This window comes from Rattus norvegicus, chromosome 10 (assembly GCF_036323735.1).
Source record: "Rattus norvegicus strain BN/NHsdMcwi chromosome 10, GRCr8, whole genome shotgun sequence".
NCBI lineage: Eukaryota > Metazoa > Chordata > Mammalia > Rodentia > Muridae > Rattus > Rattus norvegicus.
Genome location: NC_086028.1, coordinates 14,581,025 through 14,608,947, shown reverse-complemented (window position 1 = coordinate 14,608,947; position 27,923 = coordinate 14,581,025). Strand labels below are relative to the sequence as shown.

The window sequence follows — 27,923 nt, the reverse complement described above, 5'->3', positions numbered from 1 at the left end:
AAATTCCAAGAAGTAAGCACCCTCCCATCCCTGTCCAAGTCTTGAGAATTTCCTGTTGTCTGAGTTACACTGTGTAAAGGAATCACATCTGCACTTCATCAGCTAACGGGCGCCTGGATGAGAAGCAGACACGGCCACAGAGGGAGCTGGCTCTGCCATGGGCCTGCTTTCTGGGAGAACCTACGCTCAGCTGGACCTGTCCTGAGTTAGCAAGTAGGGATCCAGCAAGGCTGGGCTACACTTGTGATGCTCCCCTCTTATCTATGGGTGTGTGTGTGTGTGTGTGTGCTCAAGTTCCCAGTGGCACTGGGCTGGGTGGGGACTAGGTAAGCATGCAGCAGCTATAGTAACAATGTAAGGTCTGACTCAAGGCAAGAGACAGCAGAAAGGTCACCCACTGGGTGAGAGATTTCCTACCAGCCACACAGGAGCTTCATATCTCAAGAGAGGACCCTCCTAACTCCATCTCTCCCTGACTACTCTCCCACAGATAGGGATCAAGGCCCTGGCCTCTTCCCCACCCAGCTCAGGAAAGTTAAATGACAGAACTAGTACAAGGGCCTCTCTGAGGTGACCACACATGTCATTCAGGACCAGCTGTACAAAGTCAAGGCAGAAGGATCTCGTCAGCTTGGGAGTTAGAGAACTCTTAAAACAGCCTCTTGGTTCTCATTGGAAATTAGCCATTTAATAACTACCAAAGATAATTGGCTTGGTTAAGGAGGGAGACAGGTTTTCTCTTAGCAGAGACTTTGGGAGATCCCCCTGTCAAATGCCTCATCTTTGACATGCTGTGTAGGAGATGCTGCGCCCTAGTTCTGCCTCTGGGGGGAGGCACAGGCAGAAACAATGGTGGCAGAACCACTTAAGTATCTTCAGAGTCCTGGCCTGGGCTGAGGGTTGATGGCCTCTCACACTGCTTGTCAAGTCCCTCCTGCTTAGAACACATCCCACTGAGAAGCTGGGCCCAGGGAACTGGAATGAAGTGTAAATTTCCTTCAGACCCAGGCCAAGGAGAAGAGAAAATAAAAATAAGCCACAATGACATTGGCTACAAACTTGAGATTTGAGGGCAAAAAATTGTACAAGTCTCCAGAGGACTTACATTCTCAGGACTGATGGCCGTCAAGAGGCTGGACAGAGATAGCCTTTGCCTTTTGGAATGTAAACTTATGGAGTGCCAACAGCCTGACTATATATGGGAACATGTGCTTGGAGGCAGCAACCCTAGGAAGTAGGGGGTGGCCTAGCATGTCAGTGCATGAAGACAGGAAAGGCTGTTACGACCTGTTATGACCAGTGCACCAGTCAGCACCAGACTGTGTCCAAATACTGCCCTGGTGTATTGAGATGATTCAGACAGCCCACAGCACCCATATTCTTGTATTCATTTACACAGCTCTGGAACCTGGGGGGAGGCTCTGGAGGTGAGATGCAGAGTCTCACACCTGGTTGCTTCTATCCACCAGAGCTGAAAGGTTCTGAGGAGATCAAATGTCTAGTCACTGTCCAGCCTTAGGGGAGCGATTGCTATGTTAGTAGGCAAAGCTGGACTACTCAGAAGCCACATTAGCTATCTAGCCTACACGGTCACACAGCCCCCTCCCAGAATTCTACCTCTTCCTGCCACCCTAAGAACAAGCCCTGGCAGAGGTTCCTCAGTAGGCTCCTTCCTTGTAAGGTCTGAGCATACTTGCTCCCTTGAGGTGAATGGGTTGCTGTGAGCAGATGGTAGCTGCTTCAGGTGCCTCCACATCCTGCTCTGTCCTGAGGTAGAGCCCTGCAGCAATGCTGCAGCCCTTTAACACAGCTCCACATGCTGTGGTGACCCCAACCAAAAAATTAGTCTGTTGCTACTTCACAATTGTAATTTTACTATAGTTATGAATTGTAATGTAAATATCTGTGATTTAGGATGGTTTCAGGTAACCCCTGTAAAAGGGGTATTTGACCCCAAAAGGGGTCATGACCTATAGACTGAGAACCGCTGCTGTAAACACTGGAGACTCACAGCTCCCATCATGCCTTGGGCAATGGATGGATGGGTGGATGGATGGATAGTTGGGACAGCTAGTCCCTTAGGATTTTGCCTATAGCAGCCCCTGGTCCTGGACCTTGCACAGCTGGCTAGGTCTGACGGCGACAGGTAAGAAGATGAGTGTGCTGGCTGGCATCCCTGACGATTCCTATGGGACAGGAAGGTGGGGAGGGCAGCCAGGGGTGGGCCGGAGCAGCCTCTGAAGTCTCCCCAGGCCTCCCATCAGGAAGCACATCCTGTTAGTGTCTGGCTCTGCGGCAGGGCTGCTATTTGTTGCAGTTGGCTACGCCCTCCTGCTCACCAAAAACAGCCTCAAAAACAACCATTTCCTCTCTGCTGAGAGGCAGGGAAATGCGAGCGCGCGTGCGCACACACACACACACACACACACACACACACACACACACACACACACACACACACGTCTCCTTGTGGCAGGCACTCTGCTTTTCAGGACCTGCCACTTGTGGCAGAGGTACCCAGACAGGATAGGCAGCATAGAGGTGGCCAAACCCACACTGCTTCCACAACCCTGCTCCTCCATCAGACCGGCTCCCACAGCCCGTTCTCAAGAGTGACCCAGTTGATTCCCACGCTGTGCCTGCCTCCTGAGCTACTGCTGGTTTTCTCCTGCCGTAGGCAAGAAGCACTGTGGACACAGCCTCCCTGGCCTCTGTTCCAAAGAAGACGGCCCACTTACAACTCTGGATTCTCGCTGGTGCAGCTGGTGCCCCAGATTTCTCCCTGGAATGGGTCTTAGGGAGACCAGCTTCAGCACAGGCTCGTCCCTCCTCCAGGCTCAAGAGGGAGGATAAGCCAGGGCTGTGAGTAGCTCACTTGGACCTGTCCCATGGGCTTCTCCCCGTACCTCCGACCTCCTCATGTGCCTGGTTGGAGCTGCTCCATAGCTTCCCAAGGATGAGTGGTGATGTTCTCTAGCTACCCCGAGCAGCATCTTGGCTTTCCCTGGATGCACAGCGGCTGACTGGGACTTGGGACTTTCTCCGAGATAGACAGTACTGGCAGTCAAATATGACTGTCCAGAAGCTTGTGGCCACAGCTGTGCTGGTGGCCCTGGTCTCCCTCATCCTCAACAATGCAGCGGCCTTTACCCCCAATTGGGTGTACCAGACACTGGAGGATGGACGAAAGCGGAGTGTGGGGCTGTGGAAGTCCTGCTGGCTGGTGGACAGGGGTAAGGGAGGCACAAGCCCTGGGACTCGAACTGGGCAGGTGGACACCCACGACTGTGAGGTGCTAGGATGGGGCTCTGAATCAGCAGGTTTCCAGGAGTCCCGAGGCACCGTCAAACGTAAGTCTTATTTTTCTGTCACCTTCCAATGGTTAGGTGAGGGGAAATTGTGCCCATGCTGGGAGTGGTGGCAGAGAACCTGAGCCTTCTGCCCACCCTGAAAAGCTACAGAGTTCCACTGTTGAGCCTAGACTGCCTGTCGCTTCCTTCACAGGGAAGATGGGTATCCTAATCAAATCGAGTAGTTTTTCCTTGGTTAAAGAGAAATATCACCAATGAGTAAAACAACAAGTGTGAGACACGTTTTGTCGTAACTGCTGAGGGGGTTAGGGCCTTTCGGACAGTGCAGGAGACTCTGGCTGGGATGTCTGGGAGACCAGAGGAGGCACACGGCAGCAAAGGACAGAGTGTTACCTCCCCCACCCCATGGTGGCCTTTTCCTTTCCCAGCTCTCTCATTCTGGGTCTATACACTACCCTGGGAGTTGAGAACTTCATAGCAAGCAGGTTTGAGAGTACAAGAAGGGTCACATAAATATGAAGATGCTACCTAAAAGACACATCTGTTGACATGTGGTTCTTTCCTGGTAATGGCCCCCTAAAACAGTCAAGAGTCTGCCTAACAAGTGCCCAGTCTCCTACAAACTGCCTTGGAGGCTCTAGGTCAGATGGCGGCTGTCAGAAGATGATGCTGATCCTTAGAAAGCATGAGACGTGGGTGGACATCTCAGTGTGAAGGGGACTTCCTGGAAATCCTGAGCGATGTGCCCTGCAACCACAGTCCTGTTCCTGACCAACAGAGGCCTTGCAGACCAGGCAGGAGAACACCATCCCTCCATCCCCACCCCATGAGCAGAGGCACCCAAGCTTACAATGGGACAGCTCAGCCTTTTACCTTAGGCTTGGACAGGCAAGGGGGTCCTTGTTAAGAAGATCAAAGATGAATGAACATCAGAGAGCCAAGTGTCTTGTGGGAGGTCAAACATCTGAACTTGGGTCTCTGTGATGTGTCAGTGGAGAGAGCTCTCCCTGTGCATCCTATGATCATTCTGGCTAATGAACTAGGAAAGCCAGTAACCTCGAGGCTCCCCTAAGCTTCTCACGTGGGCTGTGGCTTTGGCCAGACCTGGAAGCCTCAGGTCTTCTGGGGTGGGGCCAGGTGTAGGCAAGAGCTCTTGCCTAGCACCTCTCACTAGGCTCTGAGGACAACCAGTTCCAGACCTGGCCCATTCTAGACCGTAAAGTTTCTGAACGGCTCAGCCATTCCTCGAAATACGTGCACACTCCTGCTTCATTTCCCTGCTTCCTGAGCTCCAGAAGGTCAGCCCGGGAACATCTTGTGCAGACGTCTGTTCTTCCCTCTCCAATTTCTGAGGCCAGGCCAGCAGAACCAACAGGGCCTCTATAACCTCCTTCCTGCCCACATCCATGGGCTCCTGCCCTGAGTACCCCTCATCTCCCCTCTTACCTATGTCTGAGGTGCCCACTACAAGTCAGCTGCTCTGCATAAGATCCCTAGACAATTTCAAAGTAGTTTCCTAAGCTGGGACGGTGGTGGATGACTGTAATCCTAGCACTTGGGTGCTGACCCAGGCCAGCCTGGGCTACACAGTGAGACCCGTCTCAAAAGGAGAAAGAAAATCCTCTTGTAATTAACATGGCGTTTGTAGGTAGCTGATCCTCAGTGAATCTGCGCAGCAACTGTTGTTCAAACAACAGAGAACCCGGAGATGCTTCTTGATAATAAATAACAGGATAAAATTTTGGAAAACAGACAGGATGGGCAATTCTGGTTGCTAGCACATTCTAACACATATTGAGACTGAAATGCAATAGAACAAAGCAGCCATAAGTCAGCATTTCCTAAGGGAAGCTGGTCCCTAACCCCCTGGCTTGGGGTAGGGCTGTCTGGCTGTGTGCCCAGGAGCTTGGAGGGAGGGCTGCTGCTGGTCTCTTCCTCTCATCTGCTCCTCTCCATGAGCTTTGCTCCCATTTGTGCCGACCACTCTATCTCAGCTCACACACTTGCTCTTAGACAGAGACAACAGTGACTACAGAGCCAGTGATGCCTAATGCCCCCACCCATGTGCACCTAGATCCCAGCCTGCAAGACAGTCTGTTACCTGCTACCATCTAAAGTCAGACCTGTGGCCAGCCTTCAGACTCTCATGCAGGGCTCTACCATCTAACTCAAGTGATGTTAGAAATCAACCCTTTGAAGAGGGGCAGCTGCTCAAATTCTGCCATCCGGACAGATGGCACTGGGGAAACATCCTTCATGCCTGAGCAATGACACGTTACAAAGCACATCATGGGCATATCAGTCTGTGGCACACATGACCATGTGGCTTGCTCACAATTTCATTATGAGAAGGGGCCTAGGGTATTGGGGAAAGACATAAAAGGGGATAAAAGGACAGGCCACCTTTATCCTTTGCAGACATCACTAGTGGTGGCCATGTCACCTCCTGCTTTGAGCCGAGAGTTCTTGCTTGTAGAACACGCAGAGTTAGAATTACTCTGTGCTTTTTGGCTGCAAACATCCATGGGACGCCTGAGATGCAGACTGAGCACACGGGCCCTTCCATGACATGCTGAATTCCGGGCTAAGGGCTCTGTGCTCCCAGAAGTCTTGAGAGCACTGGATAGGAACGTAGTATGTCCAGGTCACATGGGGGTCTTAGCCATTCTGCTATGTGGTGCCTGGGGCCTTTTTACTGACCAGGAGCTCCCTTCCTTCAGAGAAACCGGGCCAGGGTTAGTCTCACTTGCTCACTTCCTCTGGCTCCCCTCTTACAGCTGTGTTCTCGCTCAGGGATCTGCAGGCTTTGTCTGAACTTAGGCTGCATGTGAATAATGAACATATGGTTGAACCCTGGCCCAGCTCAGCCGGACCTCCATGCTACCCAGGGAGATCCCTCAACTGCTGCTCCTAGGCAGCCCACAAGCATCTCCACCTACCCGATACCATGCTGGACAGCTGGACAAACAGACTGTTGGCTTAGGTATTGTTATGCCATGTTCTGAGACATCTTAGTTTGTGCACATAGGCAAGTACAACAGTGACATGCCATATGGTGGCCCTGTGGCTGGAGGTTAGTGGCATGGAAGCGAGTGCTTCTTTCTCATAGGGAGGGGCTCTGCAGCACTCTGTGATTCAAGAGGCTCTAATTCAGGCCGAGTGAGTGACTGCAGAGCCGGTCATGGGGTAGAACTCAACCTGTCAAGAAGACAGGAGTGAGGAAGACAACAGGAGAGGACAGAGGACAGGATGGGCCAGCAGTCTGTCTGCACTCTCTTCCTGGCTCTGTGAGCCAGTCTTTTGGCCTCACTGCATGGATTGTGCAGACCCCCATGTAAGCCACTTGGGTCTTTCTCCCTCCAAACAGCTCTGTCGTTTATTCAGCTCCCTTCCCAGCCTTCGAGGTGAAGGTTAGGATGTGTACTATGCTGTGCCCTGTTAGCATTCAGCATCACATGTCCACGCCTTCCCAATTCTACTCTGCTTTACAGCAGCAGAGTCTCTGGGTTATATTAGGTCACAGCTTCTTAAACTGCCAGTCATGTTCCCAAAGGGCGTGGCATGGGGGGACATCACAGAAATCAGGCAATCGTAAAGGTTTCTGGACCAACAATATTATAAACGTTCAACAATGTTCAAAATTGATTCAGAATCAAATGGCTAATGAATCTAAAGTATTCAGGGCAGGGCTCACCTGTGTTGTTCTGAATACTTCACCACAGCCTTGGCCCTGAGCTCACAATGTGTGCACGTGGCATTCTGTCATGATTTGTGCTCTCATGACACACAGTGTGAGGGCTGCTGCCTCAAACACCTCAGCTCTGATCTGAAACTTGGGACAGTATGAAGGGCTGTGCTTTCACTACTAAGTTTCTTGCTCCTACAGAAACATAATTGTTTAGTAACAAGTAAAGATTTTAAGTATTTTTCCTACCATCAATGTATTAAATTGGTCTACCTTTATTATTATTATTATTATTATTATTATTATTATTAATATTATTATTGATTTTTTTCTTTCTGAGACCGGTCTTGGCCAGTCTGGAGCTTGCTATGTAGATCAAGTGAGGCTCAAACTCGGAGAGCTGGCCAGCCTCCTCAGCTGGAATGCTGGGGTGAAGGGTGTGCACTGCTCACTGCCTGTTTTTCCTCTCTTATAATGTTTGATTTGAGGTTCATTAAAACATCATTAAAAGAAATTACTATTTGGGATTCAGACAGACTTTTTAACAGTTTCTGAAACTGATTTAACTATACCTCTGCCATCTCACACGTATGTGCCCATGTGACACACCCACATGGTGGCTCCCAACTGTAACTCCAGTTCCAGGACATCTGCAGGGAAAATGCTGATGCACATGACCTAAGAATACATATGTCATTACTATGAAATAAAAATGTGGGGTTATCAAGATGGCGGAGTAGGTAAAGGCATTAAAACCAAGGCTGACAACCTGACTTTGATCCCTGGACCCCACAGTTACAAGGAGAGAACCAGACCCTGAAAGTTGTCCTCTGATCTCTACACACCCTCTGTGAAATGCACATTGTTCTAAACCCGATAAATAAATTAATGTAAGCAAATAAAAAGCTTATGAAATCAAATTCTGAAAACTGGAGGTGCTCTACATCCCTATAGTACAAATATTTAACCGAGATTCGATTCTTTATCAAGCACATTCACTTCATTAGCATGCAGTTTGCTTTTGTCTTTAATAAATGGTAGAATTATATATATATATATCAAAATTACTTTTAAAAGGTGTTTGTGATTTAATGTCAGTAAATTCTTGGCTTGTATTCCTATTTTACCTACCTATACACCTCAGATATGTAAAACATTTCTTAGGCAAGAAGTAGTTGTGAGATCAGGGATGGTGGGACACACCATTAATCTCAGTACTTGGGATCTCTGGGAGTTCAAGGCTAGCCTGAACTCTAGGCCAGCCAGGGTTATAGAGAATAACCCTGTCTACATATATACATACATACATACGTACATATATACATACATACATACGTACATATATACATACATACACACACACACACACACACACACACACACACACACACACACACGTCAGGTGGTGGTGTGACACATCTTTAATCCCAGCACTCAGGAGGCAGACAGATTTCTGTCTGTCTGTCAGGAGGCTGTTCAGGACTACAGAGCCAAATCTAAGACAACCAGGGCTACACAGAGAAACCCTGTCTTGAAAAGACAAAACAAAAATAATAAATAAAAATTTAAAATTTAGGGGTTGGGGATTTAGCTCAGTGGTAGAGCGCTTGTCTAGCAAGCGCAAGGACCTGGGTTCGGTCCCCAGCTCCGAAAAAAAGAAAAAAGAAAAAAAAATTTAAAAGCCGTGTCATGGGCTGGGAAGGTGGCTTGGTGGTTAAGAGCACTTGGTGCTCCTCCAGAGGATCTGAGATTGATTTCCAGAACCATGTGATGATGCACACCTCCTATAACCCCAGGACCTGGAGAATCACATGCCCTTTTCTGGCCTCTGTGGGTACCAGGCACATACATGGTGCACAGATATACATGTAGGCAGACACTTACATACGTAAAATAATAAATTAAGAAAAGAAGCCCTGGGCTGGAGAGATGGCTCAGCGGTTAAGAGCACTGACTGCTGAGTTCAATTCCCAGCAACCACATGGTGGCTCACAACCATCTGTAATGGGATCCAATGCCCTCTTCTGGTGTGTCTAAAGACAGCTCCAGTGTACTCATATAAATAAAATAAACCTTAAAAAAAAAAAAAGAAGAAGCCCTGATATATAGAGTAAAAATAACTACACAACGGCTAGGGAGCTGGCTTGGAGGAATCAGAGTTCAGAGCCCCAGCACCATGTAAATACCAGGTGGGTGTGGTGGCCAACCTGTAGTTCAAATGCTCAGGGGTCAGAGACAGAGGAGTAGGGTGGATAGCTATGTGAGTGCTTGGTTCAAGAGAAGAGACCTCAGTATACAAGTTGGAAAGTGATCAAGGAAGATACTTCATGTCAACCTCTGGTCTCCTAACACATGTACATACAGATACAACCACGCCCTGCACCTACATGCTCTAACACGTGTGAACATGCATACACCCCACATATATGTAATATATATTATAAATATAATGCATGGGCTGGAGAGATGGCTCAGCGGTTAAGAGCATGGACTGCTCTTCCAGAGGACCTGAGCTCAATTCCCAGCAACCATGTGGTGGCTCACAACCATCTGTAATGCAGATCTGATGTCCTCTTCTGGTGTGTCTGAAGAAAGTGTTAGTGTACTCACATACATAAAATAAATAAATAAATCTTTTATATGTATATATATTTAGAAAAATAAATATAATGCAAAATAAATAACAAGAAAAAGCTCAGCCACATCAAAAATTCTAGGATACAGACATCGGAGCATTGGGAAGAATGTAGGTTGATGCAGGTAGTCAGAGGGAGCCTTGTGGAGCACACACTGTCTGCCAAGTGGCTGTGTGTGGTTATTAACACTGGTCTGAACTGCTACCAAAGCCATCAGGTCCTCAACAGCCCCAAGCTTCACAAAGTCACACCATTCTGGAGTCCCACAGCTCAGGGAGCATTTCAGCTGCCTCTGGCACTCCCAGTCCCTTTGTCACTCTTCCTCCCTCTACATCTTTCTAGAGTCCAAGAGCACACCCGCCTATTTTAAGCTGAGCCTATCCCTGGAGGGATATGCCTGCTTCTTTCCTACCAGGAATCTTAAGTTTCTGAACCCTAGTTCATCTCGACCCTTATTACATTTTTTAGATTTATTCTTATGAGCATGCACACTCATTCATGTATGGAGACACATGCATGCCATGGTGCACGTGTGGAGACTAGAGGTCGACTTTTATGGGTAGGTTTTCTTCTCCCACCTTTATGTGGGTTCTGGTATTCAGGACATCAGGCTTTTGTGTCAATTGAGTTCACCTGCTGATCAATGTTGCCGGCCCTACCTACCTCATACCCCTTTAAAGCAGCTGTGATAGGGTCTTTAATGATCTGCACTCTGGTCGTCATGACTAAGGAGTAAAGAACATAAATTTGCAGTCATCAGAAGCAGAGCCCACTGGAGGCTTTGCTGTGGGCAAAGCAGGAGAAACTACTACTAAAGCGCCCAGCCTGGAAAGGATCCAGTCAGTGGGGACTGCTGATCTAGCAGTGCCTTTCTGGTGGGCCACCAGATCCAGGGGCTGCTTGAATTGTCCAGTAAGCTTAAGGTCGAGTACAGCCACAGGACTCTTCATACATGCAGACGGTATACAAGATTCACTGGGATTTAATCTGCTTGTGCCACCCCCACATTGGAGGTGGCAAGTTGGAAAAGCCTGGGACCTAAAGGGGTCCTCGAGTTCTAAGTGACAGGAGAGTTCTCCGCAGAGGAAGTAGCTTAAAACACAATGGGCAGGACAGGCTGACCTTTGGTGGCAGGAAGTGGCACAAAACTTCTGGAGGACTCTGGGACTCTACAGCCTAAATATAAACACGATCCTGTGAGGAGCATGAATCAGACACCATCCAGTGTGAAGATGAGGTAGGGCACACAGGGGCCTAGGCAGAGATGACAGTCACATGGCAGAGAATCCCAAGAGCAAGTCTGTGGTCAGTTCATGTGACAAGATGACTTCTTTCAAGTTGCCATAACGGTCTGAGAAAGCACTGAGGGAAAAGGGACGCAACCTCATGGCTGCTGGTCTGGGTTTTAGATAAGGTTTTAGCACCATCTCACACACTTACTGGCCAGCACATGTCCTTCACCTGTGTGGAGGTTGACTGCTGGATAAAGTCAGCTTCTAAGGACAGAGAAGAGCACAGAAGTCTCTGTCCATTTGGATGAGACAGACTTCCCCTCTAATTCTAGCCTCCAGGCCTGTATGGTCTCAGAGGCCTTACCTAGGTAGTCACCTACTAGATTGGGTCATTAGAGGTGGGGAAACAGGAGACTTGAGACTCTGCCTTTGCTGTGTAATGCGGGGAACCTGGGAGGGTGGGGTTTCGGGGATGGGTTGGAGGGGACAGCAGAGGGACAGAGAGACAGTGAGGTGCCCATAGGCCTCGAGCAGAGGCACTTATTGTGTGCTCAGACACATGAACCCACATGAGATGAGAGGAAAGGCAGACACCAAGCCTGAGAGCTTCAAGCTATTTTGTAAATTGTTATTGCATTCAACGAACATTTAGGTCAAACCACAGAGCTGCCAGTATTGGCAGTGATGGTTTGAAGTCACCTTCTAGTCTAAGAGCCCTCTGAGGTGAGGCGGCCTGCCCCGCCCCGCCCTGCCCCACCCCACCCTGGACAGGTCTTCAGGTCTCTGTAAGTGGGGCCTTTCTTGCTGGCTCACACAAAAGAGGCTGCCTAGCCTGTGAGGAGAGGGCCGGCCTCCATCCCTTCCCTGCCCTCAGAGGAGGACAGTCCAACAGTAACCCTGGAAGCAGGTTCTTCTTCAGGGATCCTGGAAGGCTGTGCCTTTCTGTGTTCAGTTCCTGTGTTTGTGTTGATGACATCTGTTATGAGCCAATTCTGAAAAGCAGTCTTTCAAACCTGGCAAGAGTTGTGCCTCCAGTCTTCCAGGCCTGCTTTGACTTACTTGCAAAAACCTGTGAATCAGAACTTCCCAGTTACTGCTAGAGCAGACCACAGGACATGACAACAGGAACAAGGCTGAGCCCTGGCATGCTGCTCCTGCTGTGCCCATCCTCTGGTTTCTAGCAGTCTCCACTGACAGATCTGCTGCTGACCTGGGCAACCTGGCCAGTTAAAGTCAGCATTCGGTGTACCGCCATTTTTGGGGTGACATTTCATTTGAGGGAGAAACAAATTTCTGGGCTAGAAGCTCTCCGTCTACAGTTCACTTACAACACTCTGACTTGTCTATCTGCTGAGAATGGGGTGTGGGGCAGGGAGAAAAGACAGGGAGGCAGGCACGGGTTGGAACAGCACTCTGGCTGCTGTGAGAGCGAAGGACTAGGAGATAAATGGGATGGGAGCGTGGGTTCAGCAGACTCGGGTCTGGCTCCTGCTCTATCCATTGCTGGTAGAGAGGCCAAGTCTTTTGCTCATACGAGGGAGAGGTAAGACTAGTGAGTTTCAAGCTGGGTATGGTGCTCCAGGCCTTCAAGCTCAGCACTCAGGAGGCAGAGGCAGGGAATCTATGAACATTCAAGGCCAGCTTGGTCTATATAGTGAGTAGCCAGGGGTAAGTAGAGAGATCCTGCGGCAACCAAACCAAACCAAACCAAACCAAACCAAACCAGAAAAAAAAAAACAACCAACCAACAAACAAAAAACCCAAAGCAAAAACCACTGTTGAGTTCTTGGGTGTCTGACTGGCTGAGGACAGACAGCAGCTAAGGACCCACTGAGTTTATCACTAAGCAAGAAGCCCTGTCGACGGGGTTGGGGATTTAGCTCAGTGGTAGAGCGCTTGCCTAGGAAGCGCAAGGCCCTGGGTTCGGTCCCCAGCTCCGAAAAAAAGAACAACAACAACAAAAAAAAAAGAAGCCCTGTCGACAGGACTTCCCCTTCTAGCTTCAATTATAACATAGCACCTGAGTGAAAAAGGAACATTTGTCCCATCAAGACCCAAACCAGGGGATGAGGAGATGGCCCAATGAGTAAAGTGTTTGCTGTGCAAGATCAGAGTGTGGATCTATGGCACCTACAGTAAGCCTGAGTGTAGTAGAGGGAGCCTGTAACCCAGCACTGGGGATGCAGAGTCAGGAGGATGCCAGGAGTCCCGTGGCTAGCCAATCTAGCCAGAATGGTGAGATATAGAATCAGTGAGACCCTATCTTACTGATAAGGTGGAGAACAATAGAGAAGACACTTGATCTCTGGCTTCCATGTGCACACACATAAGCAGGTCTAACAACCCCTCCCACCCCGTACATGGTATACACATACATATACCAATGCACACACAAACACTCAAATCGCAGAGCAGAATTCCAGCCTAGGTAGGATGTGACTGCTGCCATTAAGCTAGGGGGTCCTTAAGTGACTGGTGAGAGGACAGGAGGATAGCATGAAGACTCCGGAGTGGGTAAGGTGCTCGCAGAAAGTTCTGTTCAGAGAAGACACTGGCTGTCTGTATTGCTTTTTCAAAGGTCCAATAGAGACCCATAAAGGAAGTAGCTATCACTGAAATCAAGTGTGGGCCCAGCCTGACTTGGCTCTTCCCTAAGTGGCTCACATATTGACCACCTGCCTTCTCTTCTTTTGATCCACAGTACAGTTTGACATGATGCGTGCCTGCAACCTGGTAGCCACAGCTGCACTTGCTGTGGGTCAGATCACCTTCATCCTTGGGCTGACAGGCCTGCCCCTGATGTCACCAGAGTCCCAGTGCTGGGAGGAGGCAATGGCGGCTGCATTCCAGCTGGCAAGTAAGTACCCAGGGCAGCCAGAGAAGCCACACTGTGGCCCCATAAAGCTGGCAGACCTGCTGGGCCCTTTTGCTGTTATGGTGGGAGGGTACCTACCCCAGGGCCTTGGGTGGCTTGAGACCTGGTTACAGGTTCTAGCACACTGAAGTAAGGTGTTCTGTTTTCTGAGTCTACAGAATCTGCATTTACCCTTCTGTATGTCAGCGTGCCCCTGATGCCAATCTGATGAAGCATCTGGGGAACAGTTGGCTTACGCTGGGCAGAGATGGGAGACAGCCTTAGCCTAGTCCCAGCCTGCCCAGCCTAAAGCCACAACAGAAAGTAGGGCTTAGGGCTTCCTGGGGCCTGACCTGGGCTCAGCACAAATTCTTGCTCATGACCAGTGAGAAGCTCATGTAAGCATGTTACACATGGTCTGAGTGAACAGTAGAAGGCTAACCATGCACACATACGTTGCTCCCATCCTGGCTGTAACACAGATGCCGACCATAACCTGACTATGCACGACACTGGGTCATCAGAGAGCAGAGCTGCTTCAGCCATCCATCTGTCTCGTGATCTGGGGTTCCTTGTGTAAGATTTGATAGGACAGAAGCAAATTTACTGTTTGTTATTTTTGTTTGTTTGTTTGCTTTCAGTCAGGATCTCACTATGCTGCCCTGGCTGGCCTGGAACCCATTACATAAACTAGGCTGGTCTTAGACCTAGAGATCTATCTGCCTCTGCCTCTTGAGTGCTGGGAGTAAAGGCAATGTGCCACCATGCCTGGCTGAAATTTTGCTGCTTTTAAGGATGAGTGGTATCACCACCAGAAATGATCACAGAATTGTGGAAGGGTTAGACTGGCATTAGAAGACACGGCAGGTGTCTGACCATGACTCACCACCACCTCAGTGACTGGGATCCCACAGCTCCATCCTTTGGGCTCAGAACTGTTAGGATCATGAACACCTAGAAGTTCAAGCTTCTTGCAGTTCACAGAGGATGTCAGCTGTGTGGTCTTAGACAGAAATGAGAAGCACACAGGTGCACATGAGCAGGGTGCAGGAATTCTTTAGTCTGCCTTTCCTTTTTGGGCTAGAATGCCAGCCATTCCTGGGGCCGGTGCCCACTCCTGACAGGGGAAACAGCAGGAAGTCTGAAGTGAATCGGTCTAGGAATAACAGATCCTGGGCCTTTATCTTCCTTGAGAAACGGTTTCCAGAATGAGGCTGACTGGTATTTATGTGCTAGAGAACGCCTGGGGGGAGTCAGGAAACCCTGCTACCCTGAATGCTAAGAATAGTGTGGTGGAATGGTCCTGGGAAAGTCACTTCCCTGGAGCCAGTCAGAGGCAGGAAGGAGTGGGGGTGGAGGTTTGGGAAGGTTGTGAGGTCTCTGTGGAAGGACCCAGGGCTCAGTGGCAGGGGAGCTGGAACTGTATTCCGGCTCTACCAGTGTGAATGTGGGCCAATCACTGAGCCAGTTGCAGTTTACCTGGCTGCAATACAAGAGTGTCTCTGTGACTCCCACTGGATATGAGACACGCAGATGTGACTGGGGGGGGGGTCACTCCTGCCCCCTTCCTGCCTTCATCACTGGGAGTACCACATGGGCATGTTTAGAAAAGATTTGCATTTTGCCCTCCATTGCTCAGACACAGAAAGCAAACAGTTCTTCCCACTGAAGTGATGGCCTCTACCATCTGACTCCATCCTCAAGAAGGAAATGGAAGATTTTGAAAACGTCATAGGAAAAGCTGAGTTTTAAAAAGATGTGGTGCTAGGAATGCACGCCTCCAATCCCGGCACTCTCGGGTTAGAGGTAGGCAGATCTCTGTGAGTTCAAGGCCAGCCTGGTCTATAGAATGAGTCCCAGGTCTGCCAGCACTACATGGTGAGACCCTATCTAAACCACCTCCCTCCCCAAAAATAACAAAGACATCTTAGTTCCTTTGTTGTTTCATTTTCTTCTCAATAGTTCCTGACTGAAGAAGTAACTACTTACTTCTAGTATGAGAGTCAATCTCATTGCTGCCTCTCTTACACTGACAGCCTAGAGGCTCACTCTTGGAGTCGTTAGAACTTATGTGTGCCACGTCCAAATACTCACTGAAGAAAACTCAAACTGAGGAAAACTTCCATTACTTGAAATTCAGTTGTCCTTGGCAGTCTTGGAGGGAATTTATCAAGGGCTTCCAGAAGGGGTTCTGGGTTAACACACTTCTACTTTGAATATTTCAAGGCCAGCACAACCTCTGGAAAGGTTAGACCATCTCTGTCCAAAAACTCCCCAACAGCTGGAGGCCAGCGGAAAAAGCCAGAGCAGCAAGGGCGGTGGCCCCTAGGGCAGTTTGGGAAGCTTCTCATGCCTCCCAGGCTGCCTTGTCCCTTTGGCATCTGACTATCACCCTAACGGGTCTGTTTTGCCCAAAAAGGAAATGCATTTGGCCTGTTTAGACTGTTTCATTGACAAACAGTACAGAGAGCAGCTATGTGCCTTTCTTCTATCACACTGCTAATTTTAGAGCTGGGATTTTTCCTGTGCTTGGGTCTGTTTTAAAGCCAGGGAGAGACTGTGGGGCGCCAGGATGTCCTGTCACAGGACGAGGAAACGCCTGCTATTACCTGTTGTCAAGCGAACCCAAGTCCTAGTGCTGGGGTGAGGTGGGTGGGCAGCGGGAAAGAAGATGCTAATGAAGAGAGGAACGTCTGTGGAACTGACTGAGGAGGCTGAGAAACCCTGGAAACCAGCAGAAGCAACAAACTAAGGGGTGGCAGACTCCCCGTCTGCCTGTGCTCTCACGTGCTGTTCACGTGTTCTAGATCTCTGGGCACCAGTATCATGGTCAGCACAACCCTGGGTTAGTAAAGGGACCATCCCTCCCCCCAGCAAGAACTGCAGCTCTGAGGGACCCTGCTTAGCACCATCAGGGACTGCCATAGCAAGCTGCTGTTCTCACAGGCTGTCAGCTGCCTTGTGTGGTTTTACCCTGATAGATTCCACCAATGGCATTTCCAATGTCTGCTAAGGACTTTCTAAGTCTAATTTTGCTTTACCTGGAAGCTGGAAAGGCTCCTTTGTGACCCTTATCCCGTGTGCCCTCAACACTGTCTGCTCACTCAAACTCCACACTTCCCCTGTGAGAGCAGCGGTGTATCTGTCAGGGAGCCAGGTCCCAAGACAGATGTGCCCACAAAAATCCTGGGGAGACAAGCAGGGAGGGTGGCTCTGGAGGTGTCTCTGCCTCTGCCAGGCAGTTCCACATGGGCTCTCTGCTCTGTCTGCTTTCTTCTCTTCCTTGACTCTCTGCAGTAACTAGCACAGCACAGGCTTAAAGACCAGGCTTCCCCACGGCCTCCGCCCCAAGGCCCAGTAGTGTAACGATCAGCTGACTTTCAGACCACGCAGATACGGCATACAGAAGAGCCCCGTGCAGAGCACCTGCGTGCTCACATCTCCAGCAGGAGGGTCTGTAATGAGAAGCTGGCCTGAGCATTTGGTTGAGTGTTAGGTCTGAGTGGGGTCTTTTGGCCTCCCCATACAAGTCCACGTTCTGGAAGGGGCTGTGCACAGCTCCCACTCTGCTCTGTATGCCCTTTCTACTTCCTGTCTCTATTTCTCCTCTTCTCTTTGCTGCATCCCTTTTTTTAAAAAATGGTGCTAAAACGAGCTTAGGTTTCCCACATGCTAGCAAGCACTTTACCACTGAGCTATACCCCCAACCCCTTTTCCTTTATTATATAGCTCAGATTGGCCTGAAACTTACCATGTAGGATAGGTAGAGGGAAAGCAGCCCTGACTATGTGAGGGCAAGCGCTCTGTAAAAGGAATGAGCTTGGGTGGCACCAAGCAGCGTGAGGAGCAGGGGTGGGCTCACAGCTCTGCCTAGGAGGTGCCTCAGCCCTACATGGATGGTGAGGACTTCGAATCCTTCAGGTCCCAGTACACACCTGAAATGTACCCACGTCTGCACGTCCGAAGGGCAATTCCTCTGCCATCAGTACAGCCTGCTGCCTAAGCAGGGTACTACACACAGGGTCAGGCTGGTGAGGTCGTCACTATACCTTAGCTATGCCTGTGTGTCGCTACTGATCCATGCAAGGGCTCATGGCATCCTCCCTGTGGAGTGCCAGGCTTAGAAAGTTCTACAGTTTGTTCTGGGAGCCAGAGAGATGGGAGCTGGAGGTCTTGGAAAAGTGAATGTGGAATCTTGAAGACCATGCTTCTTATCTGAATTTTCCTGTAAAAGCTCCTCTTCCACACCCATTAGCATTATAGTTCATATAACCCATTTCCAAATCTCTTTGGACAATAGCTGTATATAGCCAACAAACAAACCAATCAAACAAACAGCAAACAAAATGTCCCAAGCACGGCATAAGGCACTGATTTGTCTTCTCCAACACCCAGGGATATCCTGGGAAATGGAGGGCTGTATAAGCTATTTCATAATTAATTACTTTATTCAAAGCTGCCTTCATGGTGGAATCTAAGCCTGTCTCTTCTCCAACGTGTGTGTGTGTGTGTGTGTGTGTGTGTGTGTGTGTGTGTGTGTATGTATGTGTATGTGTATATGTGTGTATGTATATGTGTATATATGTGTATGTATGTATGTATGTGTAATGTGTATGTGTTGTATATGTATGTTCTGGCAACTAGGCCCAGAGCTTTAGGCATGTAAGACAAGCACTTTACCACTAAGTTACACTCTCAGCCATTAAAAAAGGTAAAACAATATTTTTCTACTTCATGTGGATGGAATCATGTTAGGGGGCCCAGGCTGGCCTAGATCTCTCACAGTTGCTCAGAACTCACTAGATAATCCAGGCTGTCTTCAAACTGGAGGTCTTCCTGGCCCTTGCTCCTAAGTGGTTCCTACAGCACTACACCCAACCTCAGTCTTCTCTTGTTGTGAAGTTTAGGTTGGTTTTCAGTTTGCTGTGAAACTTAGGTTAGCGTCAAACTCACAATTCACCTGCGTCCCCTCCTGAGTGCTGGGTTACCTGCATGCTCCATTGTACTTGGCGAATACACTTCCTTTTAAGGATGCTCACCAGCGAGCCCAGGTCTTGTGCGATAAGGTTTTGCTTCTTTGAAGCTGGTGTCTGCACTTGCCCAGTTCTCACTGCCCGCACCCTGACTTCTGCAGCTCAGACTTTGCAAAGCCCGTTTCGTTTACAAAGCGTTACAAGACAAGTCATGCTCTATTAGCCAGTGGATGTTAACATCACCAGGACGACTTTCAACACTGGGCTCTGAGGTGTTCTTTATCTCTTGGCTTAGCCAAGTTCTGAACCTGGTCAAATATTGTCCGAGGTCAGGCATGGTGGCACACACCTTTAATCCCAGCAAGTGGGAGGCAGAGGGAGGCAGAACTCTGTACCTGGTCTACAGAGCAAGTTCTGGTTAAGACTCTGTCTCTTTCCCCTACCCCTTCCCCCAAACTACCAGAGCTTCTCCTGAGTCATGAATAATGGTTTCCTTCATCCTTTCCTAGCAATTGTAATGTTTCTTCTTCTTCTTCTTCTTTTTTTTTTTTTTTGGAACTGGGGACCGAACCCAGAGCCTTGCACTTGCTAGGCAAGCGCTCTACCACTGAGCTAAATCCCCAACCCCATGTTTCTTCTTTTAATGGCAAGACTTAACAGCAAAGTACTTTTGATTAGACTTTGCTTGGTCGGGGTGAGTTCCTTTTCTGTCTCCTTTGTCTGGACCTCAAGCATTACCTGCATCCTAGGTATACCTCATCTCTCCTCCCCTTCTTTCTTACCCAACTGAGCCATTTGGGAGCTTTAGAAGAATTGCTCCTCGATACTCCAGATCCTTCTTCTAGAAAGAACCATTTGGATAAAAAAAAAAAAAAAACAAAAACAAAAAAACAAAAAAACAAAAAAAAAACAAAAACCAGGCTCATGTCAGGTACTGCTGGGTCTCTTAACATAAGGGACTGAACACTCGGGATGGAAGAGGCAGAAGCCTGGGTCGCTCATCTTCCCTCATTACACATGCTGGACACGCCAAGGCCGGCGGTGTCCGCAACTGACCGTTTGCCAGCATGTACCTTAGCCAGCCATGCTCCCTCTAAAGCACCGGCACTTTGCTTACTCAATTGCAGGGGAGCACCAGAGGTCAGCCCCAGTGTCTTTCCTCTGATGCCACCTGTGTGTATGTTTGATAGTCATTCCAAAAGGAAGACCTTGTGACAGAAGCTTAGGCCCCAGGAAGAAGGCAGGAAGGAAGAAAGAGAGGAAAGGGACGCTCTCCACTGTGCTGGAATTCACACCGCCCTCCGCTGGCCAGCGCACAGGAAGAGGCTGTTTGCTTTGGCAACAGGACTTCATAGAGATGGAACTGATTCCATGTGCAGAACAGAGCACTTGCTGAAGCACTTCCCTTTGGTAGGTTTCTGGACAGGCTGATTACATCACTGAGAATTTGGGGAGAGAAGTCTTCAGGGGAAAGGACACCGAGGAGAAAGGGGTGCTGAAAGTGCAGAGGCCCCACAAGTAGAGACTAGCTTTACCTCAGAGTAATGTCTGTAGTGCAGTATGCTGAGCCAGCTGACTTAGGGGCCTTCCCACAAGGGACAGGGCTCAGGTGGCGGTGCAGCGAATTCATGGAGCTTCACGTCTCTGCTTTCCCATGCTTTATTTGCTTTTGATCAATGACACTAAGTAAAGGGGTGATTTCTCCTTATCATCTTAATCTGTAATATCTTATCTGTTGGTTCGGGGCAGGACTTGGATGGCAGCCAACTGCTGGAGCTGGAGGACACTAATAGCTATGCCTGTTACAATGTATCAGGTCCCCTCTTTGTAGGACATGTATTCCTGGGCTGGCCTTGGTACACCTAGGTCCCTTGCTGAGATTCCCTATAGGGATCCATATTGGGAATGGACAGACTACTCCATTTCCTCTTTCTATATGTGTTCTAATGTGGTCAAGGCTGATTGACAATAGATCTGAAGTTCAAACTGATCAATACACAGAACGAGTGATGTGTGAAACCTTTGCATTCATTTTTTTTGAGAGAGGGTCTCTCTATGTAGCCCAGGCTGGCCTGGAGCTCAACTTCCTATCTCTGCCTCTCTAGCTCCAGGGCTGTAGGTGCATGCCACACATCAGTATCTAGGAGGAGACTTTATTAAATAGTTATTTTTTTCCCACAGAAAACCTAGACTTTCTACTTTTTTTTTTAATATGAAAAAGCAAGTAAGGTGCAGCCTCTGACTTGCACTCCAGTGAGCAGAGAGACACATAGAACTCACCCAGTCCAGCCCACATGCTGCTGGTTCCCATGACTACTGATAAAACAGGAAAAGCTGTCTAGCTTGCTTTTCCTTTGTAAAGTGTCTATCAGTCAGGTTCCATGTTTATATATGTGTGGGTGAATGTGTGCGTATGCCACATGTATGTGTTAGTGTGGGGTGTGCACCTGTGCCTGTGTGTGGAGGCCTGAGGTCTACATTCGTTGTCTTTCCTCATCATTCACCTTTACTTCTGAGACAGGGTCTCTCAGTGAACCTGAAGCTCTCAGTTCAGCTAAACTGGCTGTCCAATGAGCGTCAGGATCTGCCTGCCTCCTCCCACCACCCCCAGTGAGGTGGGTTACACATACACCACTGTGCTGAACTTTATTCATTCATTCACTCACCCATTCACTTTGTCTTTTGAGATTGGGTTTCTCTGTGTATCCCCGGCTGATTTGGAACTCACTCTGTAGACCAGGCTGGCCTTGAACTCAGATTCACCTGCTTCTGCCTTCCAAGTGCTGGGATTAAAGCCATGCACCACCACTGCCCAGCTTTTTTGTTTTGTTGGGTTTTTTTTTGTTGTTGTTGTTGTTGTTGTTTTTTTTTCTTTTTTTCTTTTTTTCGGAGCTGGGGACCGAACCTGGGGACCGAACCTGGGGACCGAACCCAGGGCCTTGCGCTTACTAGGCAAGTGCTCTACCACTGAGCTAAATCCCCAACCCCCAGCTTTTTTGTTTTAAACATGGGTTTTTGTGGGGCATCTTAACTTACATCCTCATACTTGTATTGGCAGTTTTTGGCCAACTGAGCCATCTACCCAGCCAAGATCTACTGTACAGTCTTTATCTTCCAACGTACATTTTCAGGGCACAGAGGGCTACCAGGTCTTTTATGCACATGTCAACTTACACCTCTAACTTATCAACAGCATGAGTGTGCTTTCATCTTCTCTGGTGCTCCTAGAAGTGGATACATTTTCAGAAACTTTAGTTTGTGAGCATAATAAATAGCATAGCTAGTCCTGGAAAGGTCTAGATCCCTTTGATAGAGCTGTAAGGTCACCATCCTGGAACAAATCATTAGCCACCTGTGAGCTCCAGTGCTAATCCCTTGGTCCTGGGGACTCTCAGCCAGTGGTGGCTTCAGCCTTACGAGACTAATTCTAATCAGCTTTAAGATCAAAGTAGCTGCGCAAAGGTGGCACAGGACTCTAATTCCAGCACTCAGGAGGCAGAGGCAGGCAGATCTCTTGAGTTTAAGGCCAGTCTGGTCTATGAGCAAGTGCCAGCTTAGCCAGGGCTACACAGAGAACCCTGTTTCAAAAAATCAAAAACAGAAACAAAACCCTGCAAGGTACCAGTTCCATCATGGCCTTTACTCAGCCAGGGGCAGCAGGGTTACTAAAGAGCTTAGGTGGGTATTCCCGTTCCTTCTTTTCCACAGCCCCACACTAGCCTATTTTGTTTGCCATTTACCGTGGTTTGCCTGGAATCACTTACTTAGCAAGTAGTTACTGACCATCTTTGGTATTTGGAGTATCCTTGGTAACCTTGGATTCTGGGATGATAGACATGAGAGACAGAAACAAAAGGAGGAGACCAAGACTGTAAGATAACCAAGGGATGACACAACACTCAACTAAATCCCTCTTGACCACGAAGCAGCAGGGCAAGGGGAGGCCACGGGTGTTAGGGAAAGAGTTGTCGGGACAAGTGGGACTGCCAAGCTGAGGAGCAAAGTCACAGCTAAGGTGTCGGGAAGCCATCGAGTATTTTATGCATGGGGAAGACCTGAGCTTTGCTCGGTGACAACTGAAGTGGGGCTGCGCATGTGATGCACCGATGTCCTCTGCAGGGTCAGCCAGCACTCAGAACATGGAGCCATGGAGCAGGTCACTTGCTACAAGTCTAGCAGCAGAAAGGGCTTGTTCCTGCAGAATCTATAGTTGTCCCTCAAATCTGTTGACACATTTCATCATTACTCACGCATACAGAGAAGTTAAAGCAGGCATGGCTCCTATATGTGTGATAAACTGACCACAAAGACCCTTCCCACAGGTGACCCTTCTGCACTGGTCTAGAACATCAGACTTTCCTGACAGTTTTAGAGCCAGGGTGTTTTCCAGAGATGCAGCCGAGCCTATGTTTGAACTGTTGGGAGGGACTGTCTGTATGTGCTCTTGTGATGTCCTCCTGGGTCACTACATCTGAGACTCTCATCCTTTCTCTTTGATGAAATGCTGTCCATGCTGGGCTGTCCCCATGGAGGAGACTGATTTGAATCCTGACTACATGAGTTTCATGTTATAACACTCCTAGGAGTGCAGCCGTGAGCCCAGGGCCATACCACACTGTTCCTGCAAGGCCTTGATGATTAAAGCAGGTCTCTCCACCCTGCACTTGCCAACACTTGCTGTTTTTTCCCTTGCTAACTTTCCTAGTCACATGAATGCCTATTAGTCCTGACCAGAAGGTTCACTCAAAAAAAATTTTTTAAATCAAAACAGGTTTCTAGAGAAGACTTTTTTTTAAATTTTAAGTCAACCAGTCTAACCAAAAGGGTTAGACTAGGATGTGGTGACCTATACCTTTAATCACAGCATTTCGGAGACAGCCTGATCAACACAGTAAGTTCCAAAACAGCAAGGACTACACAGAGATACCATGTCTCAAAAACAAAACCAAAAACATGCTCTCTGAACCCCTACCCCCCAAAAGAAGGAATTCTTTAAAACATATTTTTAAACATTATTAAATTGTGTGTATATGTGTGTGACTGCACACTTATGAGGGCAGGTACTGAAGGGTTGAGAAGAGAGTACGGGACCCCTTGGGGATAGAGTGGCATAGAGTGGCAGGCACGTGTAAGCTACCCAGCATGGATGCTGAAAACCAAACTCAGGTCGATCCTCTTCGACAGCAGTATGCACCCTGGGTCATCCAGCCATCTCTCCAGCCCCAAGGAAACCTCTCGTAAGGGGTTACCCTCACTCTCTCCCTTCTTACGCATCAGTGATGCAAACCAACCCCAAGTCAAACAAAGGGACTGAGTGAGCATTTGACCCAGCTGGATAGTTCACCCTGAGGCTATGGGAGTCAATTAATTAATCTGTTCCATTCTGATGAAGGATATCATGGATGTAAAAGTGGGGTCACTGAACAAAATGTTAAAATTTTGTGCATATGTGTAGTAAAAACATGTATGTCCACATGTATGTGCGGGTACACATGCCTGTGTGTGTACAGGCTAGAGATTGAACTTGGGTATCTTTCTCTATTGTTCTCTACCTTTTTTTGTTTTTGTAAAAATATTCTGTGTATATGTATGATGTGTTTTGGAGTGTGCATGTCCCAGCACAAGCGTGGCATTCATGGAGGTCAGAGGTCAACCTTGTGGCGCTGATTCTCTCTTTCCATGCTTATGTGGCTTCTGGGGACTGAATTCCAGTTGTCAGGTTATATCACTGAGAGCGAGTGTCTACCCGCCGAGCCATCTCACTGGATCTCCATCTTATTTTCTGGAGAATGAAGGATCTCTCATTGAACCAGAGGTTGCCCTTTAGGTTAGCCTGGTTGGCTAGTGTGTGCTTCTCTTCTTCCCCAGGGTTCACCTGTCTCTATCCCCTCACAGTTTCAGGCTTGTACTGCCATGCCTGGTTATTATATGGGATCTGGGAATCTGAATTAAGGTCCTAATGTTTGCACAGCAAACGTTTACCCACCTCTCTAGCCCTATCGACTTTTAAGTGTGTTTCTTAGCATGCACAGACAGAAAGGGAAGGTTGGGAAGAGGAGAGCAGGTGGGAGGACACTTGGTAGCAGCTGGCTCCTGCTGATTGGGCACGTTTCTTCCTACCTGCCTACCCTGTTGGCATATTTCTTTCTGCTTGCTTTTGCTTCCTTAGGCTTTATATTCTTCCTTGTTTATTATTTATCGTTTCAGAAGACATAAACTGGAAACCTCTGTACTCAGTCTGCTTCAATTCCAATCTCTTTTCTGTCTCAAAACAAGCATGAAGAAATTCCTTTGGCTAGCTGGGCACGGTGGCACATGCCTTTAATCCCAGAAGTTGGAGGAAGAGGCAGGCAGATCCCTGAGTTCCAGGCCAGCCAGGGCTACCTAGAGAAACCCTGCCTTAAAAATCAAAACCAAAAAGAAAACCACAACAAAAAAGAAAGACAAAACCAGAAATTCCTTTGGTTGGTAAACATGTCCAGAGATATGTGAACAAGAGAACCCAAAGTATTTCTACATTCCTTACACAAAGCACCAGCTTTACTCTACGAATGTGAATGTCTACAGCAGGAAGCTGGTAAAATATGCAACTACGTGTGTGTGTGTGTGTGTGTGTGTGTGTGTGTGTGTGTGTGTGTGTGTGCGCGCGCACGCGCGCACGCGTGTGTCCTAGAACTTGTTCATTGACCAGGCCTTGAACACGGAGAGTCACCTACCTCTACCTCTCTACTCCTGAGTGCTGGGATTAAGGATGTGGGTCACAACAGTGATCTTGGAATGCTAATAGTATTTAACAGTACTTTCATGTATGATATTTTCATGAGTGAAAATTCCCACAGAATACTACAATGAACATGGACATGAGATTTAACAGCTTAGGACAAGATTGAGGAGAGCAAACTTTTCTGGTCTCCTCCTGGAAGGTCCAATGAGGATGATTCAAAGCCACCACGTTTTAGAGAAAAGTCAGAGCTGTTGTCCCCCTCCTTCTAGTCTTTGTCTCTCTGTCCCCATCATCATTCCTGTCTCTCTTGATACTGCTCTTTGCTTTGGGACCACACAGGGCCATCATGACTAGGAAAGTGGTGGTGGTTTTCTGAGTGAATGGAACATTCTAAACAGACCTGCAGGTGCCAATATGCAGGGGTATAGAGGACCGCAGCTCCAGGAGGGGATGTGGATAAACCTGAGGAGGGTGTGTTTCATGAGAGAGTCTGGTGCTCTGTGTATGAGAAAGAAGGTAGACAGTTGGAGGAGGGAGTTGCTGGGTAAGGAGTAGGCTTGGTCTGTGTCTTCCTCCCGCCCCCATGCTTCTGTTTCTGCTCTGCCCTTTTCACCTTGATACCACAGCTGAGCTAGGCCTCTAACCTCCCAGCCTGGTGAGTCCCTGCAGCTCTCTTCCAGGGCCAGCCTCTGGGCAGCAGCATGACATAGCCTCTCCTCATCAGACCTGCAAGTCTCCCAGTGCTGCCTTCTCTACCAAGCAGCTGTGTCCTCACTGCCTAGTCGGTTGACAGAGTCTGGGCAGAAAACCAAGATTTTCCCATTACTTATAATAGGAAACTAACAAGATCAAGCCCTTGTCGTTCCTTAAGAAAGGAAGTAGTGAGTACTAGACCTGGTGCAGTACTCAGGAGGATGAAGCAGATGACCATCCAGAGTTTAGGGCAGCCTGGGCTACACAGTGAGAGCTAGTCATGAAAAGCAGTGGACAAACAGCAATCAAGACAGTCGGACCACTGGTAGCTCCCGAGTCACCTCTCCTGCCCTGCATGGTGTCGGGTTATGAAGAGGAGGAGGGAAGGAGAGCAGCAGCAGCACAGGCAAGTAGGGCAGCGAGAGGGAAATGCTCTTGAGACTCGAAAGGAAACCAAACATTACCAAAACCAAACCCGCGCCAGGCCCCAGCCTGGCCCTGCTTGCCCAGAGTGTGGGCTCTAGGTTGCCTTGATAGGAGAGGGGACCTCTGCTCCCTCTGGCAGCAGAGCCATGGGTATGGAAACTCTCCAACAGGGATTTAAACCAGCAGATGACAGTCTGTTACTAGATAAATTTTAATTAATGTCTATTTGTTTTTGCTTCAAATTAATTAAGGATTTATAAAAATCAGAGGTAATTGAACTCGCTTTAAGAAAATGATGAGTAGTTCTGGCTGGAGCTAGGAAGGCTGCCTACCAGGTATGGGGAATGTAGACAGCCATATTTACTCAAGAACAGGCCTGATGCACAGAAGTTGACAGGATAGGCCCCTCTACTGTTTCTCCACCTGTAGCCACCCAGATTAAAGCCTGGCTGTCACCTCCAGGTACAAAGGCTGCAAGAGATAAGCAGGCGGACACACAGTAGCTCCGTGCTTTCCTAGGACAGTATTGAAGCACAGGGGTACAGCCTGACTCCTTGGGGCTCCTGCTCAGATCCAAACTTCTTAACCGCTTTTCTCCTTCCTGCAGGCTTTGTGCTGGTCATTGGACTGGTGACCTTCTACAGAATTGGCCCTTACACCAACTTATCTTGGTCTTGCTACCTGAACATTGGTGCCTGCCTTCTGGCCACCCTGGCGGCTGCGATGCTCATCTGGAACATTCTTCACCGGAGGGAGGACTGCATGGCACCCCGGGTGATTGTCATCAGCCGTTCTCTCACGGCACGCTTCCGCCGTGGCTTGGATAATGACTATGTGGAGTCTCCATGCTGAGAGCACCCTCATGGGGACTTTCTCTATGAATAGCCGCTATACCGCCGTAGTCTAGAAACCGGTAGACTGCTCCAGGCTCTGCTTGTGCAGAGGTGTGGGGCAAGTCTGGGCTACCTATATATACATATGTATGATACTCATGTACATTTATTATGTTACATATGAATATATTATGTGTCTCTATGTCCAGTTGTCACCCTACTTCTGACACGATCTTCCTTGGCCAGCATAGCATGGCTTTACGTCATGCACGTTTCAAAGGTGGAGACTAGAAGCTGAGGCACGGAAGGAGGCAGTGTGGGCATCTTGCTCTACACCTCCGCTTGGGGTTAATTTATTCTGCATCTACTAGGATGGTTTCCCAGTTACTTTTACAAAGCAGAACATCCAGGAATCTTTTCATGAAGGTCTGACAATCCTTGAATAAAGCAGACCTTAGAACAGGTGGTACCAGTTTCATGCCAGAGTCAGGTTAAGAGCGTACGTTTTACTCCTGATTTTTGTCTAAGTTAAAATAAACACAAGCCTCTAAACTGA

The 27,923-nt window shown here is 48.5% G+C and overlaps 2 protein-coding genes across 8 annotated transcripts in view; one reads left to right on the top strand and one right to left on the bottom strand.

Moving 5' to 3' along the window:
- Positions 1 to 27,923, bottom strand: part of Ift140 (intraflagellar transport 140) — an 87,793-nt gene that overhangs the window by 15,979 nt on the left and 43,891 nt on the right. Inside the window, exon 19 of one of the 6 annotated variants that reach the window (XM_039087097.2) lies at positions 2,379 to 11,933. The exons of the other annotated variants lie outside the window; for them this stretch is intronic. Within the exon in view, the coding sequence (XP_038943025.1) occupies positions 11,813 to 11,933 (121 nt within the window). The 3' untranslated portion in view covers positions 2,379 to 11,812. Of the gene's footprint in view, positions 1 to 2,378; positions 11,934 to 27,923 lie in introns of those variants that run through there. 6 annotated transcript variants of the gene reach the window in all.
- On the top strand, positions 70 to 27,923 carry Tmem204 (transmembrane protein 204). 2 transcript variants are annotated; one of them, XM_039085358.2, is made up of 3 exons: positions 70 to 213; positions 13,566 to 13,721; positions 27,142 to 27,923. In XM_039085358.2, exons 2-3 carry the CDS (start codon positions 13,577 to 13,579, stop codon positions 27,384 to 27,386), a joined length of 390 nt encoding a protein of 129 aa, XP_038941286.1. In that variant the 5' UTR covers positions 70 to 213; positions 13,566 to 13,576; the 3' UTR covers positions 27,387 to 27,923. The 2 variants fall into 2 exon arrangements, with proteins under 2 accessions (XP_038941286.1, NP_001009620.1); NM_001009620.1 differs by lacking the exon at positions 70 to 213 and adding an exon at positions 2,521 to 3,350.